This window comes from Camelus ferus, chromosome 23 (assembly GCF_009834535.1).
Source record: "Camelus ferus isolate YT-003-E chromosome 23, BCGSAC_Cfer_1.0, whole genome shotgun sequence".
NCBI classification, from domain to species: Eukaryota; Metazoa; Chordata; class Mammalia; order Artiodactyla; family Camelidae; genus Camelus; species Camelus ferus.
The window spans coordinates 21,525,384-21,537,903 of NC_045718.1; the positions used below are offsets into that span (position 1 = coordinate 21,525,384).

The 12,520-nt window shown below is 49.8% G+C and overlaps 1 protein-coding gene across 1 annotated transcript; it reads right to left on the reverse strand.

Annotated features, from left to right (window-relative positions):
* Positions 1-556: 556 nt before the first annotated feature.
* Positions 557-12,265, reverse strand: BATF3 (basic leucine zipper ATF-like transcription factor 3). The gene is made up of 3 exons (XM_032466742.1): positions 11,975-12,265; positions 9,178-9,282; positions 557-1,049 (listed from the first exon to the last, which is right to left on the reverse strand). Exons 1-3 carry the CDS (start codon positions 12,050-12,052, stop codon positions 864-866), a joined length of 369 nt encoding a protein of 122 aa, XP_032322633.1. The 5' UTR covers positions 12,053-12,265; the 3' UTR covers positions 557-863.
* Positions 12,266-12,520: the final 255 nt, after the last annotated feature.

Below are 12,520 nucleotides of genomic sequence, written 5' to 3' on the forward strand. Positions count from 1 at the left end.
AGGGATGGGACGTGCTCTACTATTTTGCTTTTCTCACTGGGGCCACCTTCAACTTGGCCTGGTTCTGCTGCTCCTGAAAGAATAGAGTTGGATGGGACTTTTGAAAGGAAATAGCTCTCTTCTCTTCATCTCCCCAAATACTTGTTTACATAGGGGGCAGACCTCCCCCATTCAAGTGTGATTCAGATGGTTATAAATTTGTCCCCTGACCCGATGACTACTTATGGAATGGTAGATGGCCCAAGAGTGCACAGAGCAGTTGGGAAAACCAGCCTGGAACAGAAAATCTTCCATGATGGTCCAGGCTGGGTGGGAGAGTTGATCAAGATAGAGGGTACACAGATCATAAAATAAGCAAGTCACGTCCAGCTCGCCCCTGCATGACCCCGCTGGGGTGTCTCCCTCATCTAGCTGAGTGTGTCCATGGGGGAGATGACCAGGAGGGGAAGGGAGACCCAGGAGCTGCAAAACAACCTGAGGAGACTGGAGGTGACCTCTTCAGGAAGAGGAAAGGTATTGTGTCTCTAAATTCCAAGAACTTGGTGAAAGGAGAGAGGATAACCATCTTTATTATTCAGATTCTAAAGGAAATGATTCTGCATAACAGCAGAACCTACTAGCTGCCGAAGTGGATGTGCAGGGACTCCTGAAGGTGGTCTCCCTGCCTGGATCCACGGGAGACTCTAAGTCAGGGGCCTGCGGGAGCATCATGCCGAGCCCAGGCTGCTGGGGACATGGCCAGGAGGTCCAAGGAGGTGACCTGGCCACAGGTCCCCAGGTATGCAGATGCAGAGGGAACCCTCCTCCCAGGTGTGAAAAAGACCAACGCTCCTTGCTGGGCAGAGGAGGATCGTCCTTGGGCTTCACCGGGGCAGGCAGCCAGCCACGGGGTCCGGCCGTGGCACCGGCACAAAGTTCATGGGGCACAGCAGCAGCGGGCACATCTTCTCATGCTCCTTCAGCGCCTCGCTCAGGTGCTTCAGCTCCTCCGTCAGCTTCCCAATCTCCCTCCGCAGCACTGTGTTTTCTTGCTCCAAGCACTCGTATTCCTGGGAAGACAGAATACCCACAATGGGTTCTGAGGCCATATATCCTTCCTCTGTCCTCCCCAAAGATCTAACTCTCACCACCGATGCTGACCCCTTTCCCTGAAAGCTTTCTCATCAACCATGCCTGCCTCCACCACTCAGATTTGTTTACTCATTCGCTTAATGTCTCTCCCCTCCCACCAGGATGAAAGGTTCCTGAGAGCAGGGCTTCTTTTTTTGAGTCATCTTTATTGAGCTATAATTTATGTAAAATAAAGGACACCTACTTTAAGTATATCATTCAATGAGTTTTGACAAATGTAAACAACTATGTTGATCAAGACATAGACCATTTCCACCACCCTGGAAAGTTCTCTCCTGCACCTTTGCAGTCAGACGCCCCCAACCCCCAGCAGCTGCTGAGCTTTCTGAAGGTCTCTGCTGGGGTCACTGCTTTAGCCCCAGCACCAGGAACAGTACCTGGAACATAACAAACGTTTGTTGAAAGCTGAATAAATGAATGAAAATACCCCTTGCCTTGGCTTTGCTCCAATGCTCACCTGTTAAGTTTCCACTATATCAGAGTTTACAAGGGCTTAGAACTGGGGGAGAGACCCCTTGGCCCAATCCACACGGTACAGAAACCTTCCCTATGTAATTCTAACTCCAACACCCAACGTGTGCTGGCATTCTTCCCTTCAAAGGCCAGTGTTTGCCACTTCTGAGCTGCTCTGTCAAAAAGCTCCTCTTTGTACTGATCCAAAATCGCTTTCTCCTTCAAACCCACCTACTGAGCTTGGTTCCACCTATGGAACCACACAGAGTATATGCAATACGTTTTCAACATCGCGGTTCTTAAAATGTTATGGGACAGCCCCATACCACTTCCCCTTAGGTATTCTCTGAGCCCAACCGTCTCAGGTCCTCTGAGTTCCTTGAGTTTCAGGACTTCTGGTCCCTCTCTTTTTGGCGGTCACCCCTGACACACACTCTAATTTGCCAGAAGCTCTGAGAAGTTGTTCTCAAAACACAGTGCATGTTTCTGGGAGTGGTCCAACCATGCAGAGGGCAGGTGCGTGGAAGTAGTCTGCTCTCAGCAAGACCCAAGTGTGTAGCCACCTTGCTCTGAGGATACTCCCCGAGCTTGCAGAGAACCGCAAGCTTCATCTGCATAGGCCGCTTCTCTGTCTGAACTTGGGTGACAATTGTTATTTTGGCTTAAGGGTGGGCTTTACACCTGCTTCTACTGAATTTCACCTCTTTGCTTGGGCATCTTCCAGGCTAGCGAAATCTTTCTGAATCTTCATTGTGTCACCTCCTGATTAGTGATATCACACAGCTGCCCACTAACTTAAGAAGGTCTTCTTTTTCTTCATCCAACTCATTAATAAGTCCTACAATACTCAGGCAATTGCAGAGCCCTGTGGCATGCCAACAGAGTCCTTCTTAAGGCTGACAGTCTTATTTGCACCTTGTTTAAATGTTGTTTTCAATCATTTCTAGGTTGATTCATGTGGAGAGGCTGTGTTGTACTACACACTAGGCATTTCCTGAGCTAAGGATCCAAACTTATTATCCATCATATCTTTTCTCTTACCAGTAATTTTTTAAAATATTACTAAAAAAAAGTTTTCTCACAAGCCACAAAGACACAAGCAAATTCTCAACTCTGCCCATTGCTAAAGCTGTTCTCCTCAACTGAGCTGCCCTCCTCCTTTTGTGTGTGGGCCCAGCTCAAGCCCACCACCTCCAGGAAGGCTTCCCTGATCACAGCACCTAATGGAACCAAATCTCTCATTACGTGTTCTATTCAGTCTTGCATCCTATTCAATCTTACTTATATTAAACAAGGTCTCTCCTTAAAGATCAGAAGTGTATAGCAACTAGGGGCCTCTGCTCCCCTCTGTACTCCTGCCTCACAGGCCCCAGTGCTAGTATCTGTGTGCTCAATGACTCCTCAGCCTTTACCTTCAGTTTCCTTCTCTTACCCCCTTCCTCCCCTCCCTCCCGCACCTTCCTCTCTCTCACAACGAGGGCCCCAGAGGGGCTGCATGCTGAGGCCATCAGAGTTATCCCTCTGCCTCCTGCTTTTCCCAGGCAGGCTCTCCTCTCAGGGTGGCCTGGAATATGCTCCACGGCAGCAGGCCTCACCCTCCTCCCCGCAGTCTGTCCTGGGTCAGTTTGCCTTCACCAGCGCCTTGGCTCCAAGCTGCCTTCAGCTCTCCTCCAGGCCAACACCCCTGACTCCCCACGCTCTCCTTGGGCCTCTGACGAACTCTAGTCCTGGAGTCAGAATTCAGTCTACCAACACAGCAAGAGACCCTGCAGGGGCAGGGGAGGGTCTGGAAGTGAGGGAGGATGGAGGCTAGGCATCGCGGGGGGAGTCTGCCCGCGCAGAGGGCTCTGCGCAGCAACCAGAAATCCTCTTCACCTCCAAGTAAAATGAGGATACATCTGAATGGTTCCAGTGTGCTGCGATTTTAACCAGATTCAAAGGACAGGAAAGTCTCTTCCTATGGCCGTTCCAAACTGCATTTGTGTATTTACTAAACTTCGTGGCAAGACGCTGTGAGCGTAGGAGCTTTCTCTCTGGAAACCATGAGGGCCACGCTGCCTAAAGCCTTCCCGAGGTGCCACTGCTCTCCCTGAACCCCAGCTCCGACAGGCCACAGAGCTGCCTGTCACGGGCACCCAGCAGGCCCCTCGCTGCCTTCTCCACGGGGACTTTCTCTTCTGGGATTTAACTTTTACTCATAAATCTGCAGAGGGACTTTCATTGAGCTGAGGGAATAAAATGAGAGAAGAACTCAAATTCTTCTTCAGACCAGTTCCACAAAAATAAAAGAGGGAGCTGGGGGGGAGTGGAGGAAGGGGAGATGAGAACACAGAGTGGGGACAAAGTGGAGGGAATGAGTACGGCCCACTTCACCCAGAGGAGAAATTTCCCGGACTTCACATGCATGAGAAATACACCAAGAACATGACACCTTTTGTAATTTCAAAGAGATGATCTGTTTAGCCCAAATCTTGCTGAGTTTGGAATCTCTCGCCCAGGGAGGGTTCGAGGTCATTATGCTGCCTTCCCTGGGTATTTGCAGGACACGGTCACAAAGCAGAGACTAGAAATTGGAGGTGGTGAATTCACAGCAAATCCTAGTTCTGCCTCAGATGTGAAGCTGTCCAGGGCAGTGATTCTCAGCTGGGGTAATTTGGGCAGTCCCCAGGGGACATCTGGGGCATCTGGAGACAGTCTGGGTTGTCACAGCTGGGGAAGGGGCACCACTGCCTCCAGTGGGTCAAACCCAAGGACGCTGCTCAATGTCTTATGAGCACAAGACCCCCTCCCCACCCCTCAATGAGAAAAGGCTGATCCCAAATGTCAACAGTGCTGAGGTTGAGAAACCCTGGTTTGGGCATCTAAGAGAGGTTGATTGGAGAATGGGGGCTGTCTAGGGGCGATTCAAGGTCCAGGATGCCTTTGAGGCAAAGACTGGTAAGGAAGCGAACGTACCAGGGACCAGAGATGATAACTAAGGTGGGAAGGAAATGAGGGGCAGGAAGAGGCTATCAGGAGGACACAGACCCCATTACACAAGCGAGACGACTGAAACTCAGAGCTACAGTGACTTCTCCGAGGTCATGCAGACTTGGGACCTGATCCGTGACTTCCAGGTCAACTGCAGCTCTCATGCAGTGATAGCAATTCTGCTTCTGTTCAGCAGTGCCTGGGCCCAAATTCCCCCCAGGGTGGTTACCAGCAGTGAAGGCCACTGAGAGCTCAGGATTTTACAATAAGTCTATTCCCTATTAAGCTCATACGCTTCCCAGCAGAAAAATTGTGTCACCAGCAAGGGCTGTACAAATTAGTGTCATCATCAGTTTCTAAAGCCGTGAGGACTACCATGAAACATTCTATTAGAATATGCAATCTCTGAAAACACCAGGGCAACACATACCACAAACATATTGCCCAAGAAAGTTGTCAGTTTGTGACATTTGGGGCTCCTGAGGATGGCATCGCTGCCTTCCTTTTCTGACTCAAAATTCTTTTTCATTCTTACACCTTTGGGTGCCTGGCTTGGACCAGTGTGACCCACTTCTGAGCCACTTTCAACTTGTCTAAGAGACCTGGACTGTTCTCTTGGGTTCCCATTTGTGAATCTGGACTCAGGCGTGTGCCTAAGGTTCAGAGATGAATAGGGGTCAAAATCCCCATAAGAGGGGTAAATGCCTTGAAGGGATGACTTGAAAAGCCACAGTGAACAGTGAGGTGCAAGATACATACTAGGAACAGCTTCTTATCACTATAGTGTGACTTCCAGAAACCGCCACCTTGGGGAGAAACTCAGATAGCTCTGAAGAGTGACCCCAGCCTCCCTCTGGCTTGACCCTCTCAGGCCCTCCTCCCGCCCTGCCCTCCAAGGAGGTCCTGCCCTGATGGACAGTCCCCGGCTTTGGGGATGGAGAACTGGGGAAGGAGGAAGGCGGCCAAAAGACTTGTAAGAGCCGGGACTGGAGGAGTTTTTCCCGGGTGTTGGAGGTGAGAGATGTGCAAGAATTGAGTGGGCAGGAAAGAATGGTGGGAATTTTAAACACGTCTTGCTCTAAATATTTCCCTCATGGTATTCAGGAAAGGCAAATGAAGATCTCAAGTCACCTGGAGATAATTTAGCAATACTAGCCCACAGTACGGGAGAGAGGAATTTATGGGATAAAAGCTTTACTCAAAGCCATTATAATGGGCTCATCTCCCCAGGGAGTAGCCGGTGTCTCCCAAGGAGCTGGCTTCATTCCATATTTGAGGAGAAGGTATGCATGCGCTGTGTCTGGGTCTCACTTGTCCCAGCTTAGATGGTTTACAAGCATACCTCATTTTATTGCACTTTGCTTTATTGGGCTTTGCAGATATTGTGGGTTTTTGTTTTTGTTTTTGTTTTTCAAATCAAAGGTTTGTGGTAATCTTGCATTGAGCAAATCTATAGGTTTCATTTTTCCAAATTTGTGACTTCCTATCTCTGTGTCACTTTTTGGTAGTAAGCCGTGAGGCGCTTTCAGCTGTGATCCACAGCAGTGTGCTAGGTCCTCTGCCCCACTCACTGGAGCACAGTAAAATGATTCTTCACCACATTTTTAAACCAGACTTCCCACTCTCAACATGTAGCTGCTTTTCAAAGTTTAAAATGTAGTTACCAAGGTGACTACTGACACCAGTGACCGATGACACTTGTGTGTGGCTACTGACAGTAAAGGTGTAGACTATGGCTGGGATCTGGTTATGGATGGAACCACTGTCCTGGCCTCCTTGACTCTGTGTTTCTCAACAAAATGGCCTTGCTGAAGTGACCTGCCAGTGCTGCATAATCCAGATCCATTCTTCTAGCTCCACAAAGAGGGGAAGGGTGTGTTCTTCCATGGAGGGACTGGGTTTCAGATCAATCAGCCGCATTCTGGAAAGGGGGCAACTGGCACAGTCATGTTTATGGACAGCAGAACAAGCTGGAAACCCCAGGGAAGGGCGCTCCAGCCACTGCAGGAGTAAATGTGGCGAACTACCCCTACCTTTCCCAGGCATCGGTTCATTTGGTTATCAAATCGAGTGATGACAGAAATTGAGAGAGACCCATTTTTTTTTTTGAAACTGAAGTACTTAAGTAACCTTCTGTGGTAGGCAGAATAATGCCCCTCCAAAGATGTAAAATCCAGCCTCTGGAACCCGTAAATATGCTACCTTACATGGCAAAAGGGACTTTGCAGATGTGATTACGTTAAGACTCTTGGGGAGATTATCCTGGATTAGGCAGGGGGGCCCCTGTAACCATGAGGGTCTTTGTAAGTGAAAGAGTCAGAGAAGGACACGTGACGAGGGAAACAGTGTCAGAGTAACGCAGGATGAGAAAGACTCAACTGGCCAGTACTATCTTCGAAAATGGAAAGGGACCACAAGCCAAGGCACACAGAAGCCTCTAGAAGCTGGAAAAGGCAAGGAAATGGATTCCTCTCCAGAGCCTTTAAAGGAATGCAGCCCTGTTGACACCTTGATTTTAGCCCGCTGAGACCCATTTCACACATTCCATACACCTGACTTCCAAAACCGTGAGATAATAAATCTGTGCTGTATTAAGCCACCAAATTTGTCATAATTTGTTACAGCAGCCATAGGAAATGAATATACTTTCCTCGGGAATTTCTATGCTTCCTGAGGACAGGAATGAGATCTCACGCCTCTCTCTCATGCCTTGCCGACAGTGGTTCTTAATAAATATGTGTTGGATTGAACCTACTCAACCTTGCTCCATGAAGGATCTTGTCCAAGTCATGTAGTCACCTCTACCTACATCATCACTTGGGACTTAAAGCTGAGTGTCCTCTAGTGTGTTTGGATATTCATGCACCTGGCTCGGACCAGAAGCTCCTTGAGAGGAAGGGTCCTCATGCACGAGGCCTGTGCTAACTGAGCCACAAGTGCCCTCGGGTGGTTATTTGGTAGCACGAAGCTAGAACCAGGATTGCTTCAGGAGCAAGGTGGAAGGAAAAAAGGAGGCAAAGGGCATCCCATTTCTCCTGTGGAAATTTTACAGAACTAATCCAGACTGAGACACACCTTCCCAACCCTAGTCTGGAGACCCTCATCTCTTTCCACCACCCAGACTTCCTACTTTCATGAAAGAATGTGACATTTATAATGTATGCACCTCTGTGAATTTATATCAGTGGGTCCACTCTGCCTGGAGTATGTGCATTCTAAATCTATTCTCTGCTCATCGTGCAAGGGTTTTTAGAGACTGTCATTTCCTCTCATAAAGCCTCAGAGTCTCCTATGCTGTCAATACCACCCCCTTCCTAGACTGGCCTTACTAAGACGATCTATGACCTGATCTATGGCCAGAAAGTGTGGCAGGAGATAGCTGAACTAAAACTCTTAATATTCCCACCAACTCTGTGCAAGGACAAAAGCATGGAACTGCCATCACTTCCTTGGACAGATCCTGGGATGCCTTCGATATCAGTTCTGATATGGGACGGTTCCCTTGTCCCAGCTGTGAGATTATGTGGGATTACGCAGAGGTGGAGGAGAATGGAAGAATTTAGAATAAATTCCAGTTTCCTGATTTGGGTTATGAGATAGCTGGTTAGTTAGTTCCACTGACTACAACCTGAAGACAGTGAGAAGAGAAAGTCTCAGGGTGAACAGACACTCTATTATGACTGGGCAGATACCAAGGAGCCTGCAGTAACCCATTTGGTGGCACATAATCAGACCTCGTAGATACAGGCTTAGGGCCAGGACAGAGGTCTTATTGGAGTCATTGGTGCCTACCTGGGAGTAATCAACGTTGGGAACTGATGTTGGGAGAACTGATTAATAGATTAAATCTTCCAGGCTGAGAAGAGAAAAGGGCAGAGTCTGAAAGCCTGCTTGACACCAACATTTAAGAAAACACACAGAGGTAGAAAAGCGAACAAAGAAACCGAGAAAAAAAAAAGTGGTTAAGAGGGTCAGAAGAAATAGGAAATGTGGTCTTTTAGAAGCTAAAGACTTTGAAAGAAGGTTTCAAAAAGGGGAGGGTCAATGGTGTCAGAGGTCCCAGCAAGGTCAAGGATGAGGAGACTAGAAAGAGGCCCCTGGACCAGGCAGTGCCAGGGCACTAGTGGCCTCAGCAGGCAGCCTCTGTAGGAAGCGTGCATGCTTGTGTGTGTGTATGTGTGTGCACACACGTATGTGCGTGTGTGTGTGTGTGTTGGGGGAGCAGAAACTATCACATAGGACAGGGAATAAATGGGAACTGAAGACATGGAGACAACAGGTCTTTTTTTAAGGAGCAGGGAAGTAAAGGAAGCAAAGAAAAGAAATGGGACACTAGCTTGAAAGGGAATCAGGATCAAAAGGCGGTTTGGGGTTGGTTTGTTTTATTTAAAAAAAGGAAGAAAAGGAAACATGAGTGAGATGCAACCAACGGGTGAGGGAGAAATGAAGACACCAGGAAGCAAAGAATCAGAACCCTGGGCTGGAAAGACACGACGGGATTAGATGTGCCTGTGGCCAAACTGGTGATGGCCAGGGCATGACCTCAGGGCCAGCACAGTGCCAGCGCAGAGGATGACTCCTCGCTGCAGCCCTAACGTGGCTCTGCCCTAACCACACTCTCACCTCGTGGAGTTTGTCAGCCTTCTGGGTCTGCTTCTTCCGACTTCTCTGAGCAGCAACTCGGTTTTTTTCTCTCCTTCGGACCTTCCTGTCATCATCCTCAGGGCTCTGGGGGAAAAAGTTTGATCAGCTGTGACACTGAGGCCCCTCGCCTCACCTCTGCCCAGTCTCTTTGCCCAGCATTGCTTGTGGAGTGTCACCATTTTATTTGTAGCCACAGCAATGCTTGTTGCTACATCAGTGGGATAACAGCGGCTCGGTGCTAAGGAGCATTCACCACATGCTAAGTCTGTGCTAGCTGTTAACCCCCACCACCACCCCTAGAAATGTGGGGTGGGACCGCCATTTAAAAGATGAGGAATAAGAAACTCAGGGAGGTTGAGGAACTTGCTCCAGGTATCACAGCTTGTAAGGGGGTGAACGGGAAGTGGAACTCAGGTCTGCTGGACTCCAAACCAATGTTCACAAACCTCTCCCCCGCAGGGTGTGTGCCTGGAAGAGGTGTGGCGTTGGTGTTGTTCCTGTGTGGACGGGAAAGGCAGAAGGCGGCTGCTATCTGGGACTTGCCATGGGCCAGGCTTCCCCCACCACACACAAACAGGTACTTTTGATAATGTGTGCAAATCACAATTAGACTGATAACTAATTGCAACCACAGAACTCTCCCAATAGACCAAATGATCCTCAGCACCACAGACAATACACTCCTTTGAACTACGCTTTTTGCTTCACAGGCATGAGTGAATCAGAAAGAAAATTTATGATGTCTTAGAAGCTCTTAGCGATATATGATTTTACCAAACCTAGTCAAATCCTTCAAGAGTTATCCTGAAAGGCAAGCAGAAAAATGCACCTACCATGGTAAAAAACACTTCAGCCAGTTATAGAAAAGTCAAGCAATATTTGCTTTCCAGAACCCTAAAAGAAGATACCAGAGGGTGGAGGTAGATAAATACTAACTTTAAAGAGTTTAAAAGCCAAGAGGTTAGAGGGATACAAACACAGGAAAGCTATTCAATTAGTACTTTTAATGGAAAGCAAATACTGATAACATAAAATAAAGAATATTTTCAGTTATCATTTTATTTAGTCTAATATTCCAAATAAGAAAGCCATATCTCCCCCAGGTTATAGTGGGTAAAGAATCTTCAGCATATGTAAGAATATAAAGCTATAAAAGGGAAAAGAATAAATAATACATACATAAATAAAATAACAAATAAAAGTGGCCTGAAGGCAGTGCTTAAGGGACAGGCACAAGACGTTAAAATGTAGTCTTTTAGAGGCAAAGAAGTCTCGGTAAACATAACCAGAATACCACATGTAGTGTAACGGACAGAACTTCAGCTTTAAAAATACACGGCTCCTGGTTTTCTCTCTTACTATCACTATGGACTTGAGTAAATAGCTTAAATTCTCTGAATTTTCCGTTTTCTCGTTGTTGTGTGATTCATTCATTTTTTCCATAAGAATTAATTTAGTACCTGCCATGTGCCAGCTACTGTCTTGGGCACTAGAAACACATGCCCTGAACAAGTGGTCAGTAATCTCTGCTATGATCATGCTAACAGCCCAATGCTTGGGGCTGCACAAGATAAAATGAGATTTTTATCCCAAAGCTCCCGGCACATGGTTTGCCCTCAAAAACCTCTGTTAAGGTTGATGCTACTTTTTATTGAATCCCTCATTGTGCTTGTCACCAAATCATGCCCATTATCAGAAAGTCATAGAGCACATGGAAGCAGCCTTCACCCTGCCCTGTAGGAGCTGCTCTCTAAACTGGATTTATCACCTATTTTATGATCATATCTCACAACCTGACAGAAACATTTAAGCAAGACAGAAAGAGGGGAGCAAACTGTTGAGATATTCATATGTTATGAACCACATCTCAGTCAGTTCTTGTAAAAATCACGAGAAGTTGATATTAGCATGTTCATTTTACATGTGGGGAAAGAGGCTCTCACAGAGGTTAAGCAAATTGCCCAAGGCTACTCAGCTTGCGTGTGGCAAAGCCGAGGCCCAAACTCAGATGTGTGACTCTCTAGCGTCACCCGATGACATTCTGTGCCAGGCACCGAATTGAGAAGAAGGGTATAACCATGAAATGCCTCAGTCTTAAGGCCGCTGAGTGGGAAGTTCTCATACTGCAGTTCCTGTGGCCAACCTTGTCTGTTTCCTGAGTACGCGGTTGTAAAAGTTATGGACAGCGCAGGAGACTGGGTGCGGGCCGAGGGCTTTCCACTAGCGCTGAGGGTGGAGTCGGCCCACTTTGGGTACCCACCTCGAACCCCCAGGCTCATGGGTCCCGAGTTCCCCATTCAGGAGGCAGCCGGATTAGAGTAGATGTTGGGAGTGCCTGGGCACAAGCTGCCCCCTGGCGCGGAATTTCCCCTCTCCGCACCTTGGCCCCGGCTCAGAGCAGCTGGGAAAGGCCACGCGCTCCGGCAGTGAAATGGCAGCCGACGGCGGCGCATGGATGGCGACACCCAGGGCAGCGCGGACCCCACGTGCGGGGGAGCGTGAGCCATGCCCTCCCCAGCCAGGCGTGGGCGCCCTCTGGCCTTTCCTCCTCCCAGGCACCGAAGCCCAGTCATGGTCCCGGACGTCCCGGCACCGTGCGTGCGCCGCAGACCCGCGGGCAAAGGCCCCAACTCCGGCTCGCGTCTGGCTCCCGCAGCACCTTCGACCCCTGCACTCAGCGGTCACCATCGGGAGCCCCGGCACCCGCCTCCTCGCTGCCCCCGGCGCCCCAACCCCCGCATCCTCCGCGGTCCTCCGTGAGCCTCTAGTTAACTACCTGAGGCTGCGCCTGGTTCCCCGGAGCCGCGACGCTCCTCTGCAGGACGCTGCCGGCGGCCAGGAGCCCTTGCGACATGCCGGGCGCTGCTCCGGCCCGGCCCGCCCCGCCGCGCAGCCTCGCGAAGGAGCGGCCGCGCCGCCAGGCGCGCCCTGCACGCGGGGCGCTGCCTACCGGCTCTCTCCAGCCACCGGCATCCTCGCGCCCCCGCACCTGCCGGCCGCCGCCTCTGCCCCGCCCCCTCGGGCTTCCTGCTCTCCTGGCTCCGGCGCCCACTGCGCGTCGCCCGGGTTTCCCCACCCCCCAGTCCCAGCCTGCAGTCCTTCCCGTCCCCAAGTCCGCCCCGCCCCTCCTTCTCCCACCCCCGCCTCGTTTCCTCCTCTCCCCGCCCTCTCGCCGCACTTCGGGGTCCCAAATCCCACCCCTGTCGCGACTTTCCCCTGGGGCCCCACTCTTCGTGGAAGTCACGTGGTGGCTCCGAAACCCGGGAGGGAACGCATAGCCCACCCACAACAGGCGACGCTAGGGCAGGTGGGGGGGTCGGGG

Bases quoted from the DNA above. Each gene is read 5' to 3' on its own strand.
- BATF3 (XM_032466742.1), bottom strand. From the start codon at position 12,052: ATGTCGCAAGGGCTCCTGGCCGCCGGCAGCGTCCTGCAGAGGAGCGTC. The intron at 9,283-11,974 runs GTAGTTAACTAG...TTTTTCCCCCAG, and splicing joins GGAACCAGGCGCAGCCTCAG to AGCCCTGAGGATGATGACAG. The intron at 1,050-9,177 runs GTGAGAGTGTGG...CTGTCTTCCCAG, and splicing joins AGGCTGACAAACTCCACGAG to GAATACGAGTGCTTGGAGCA.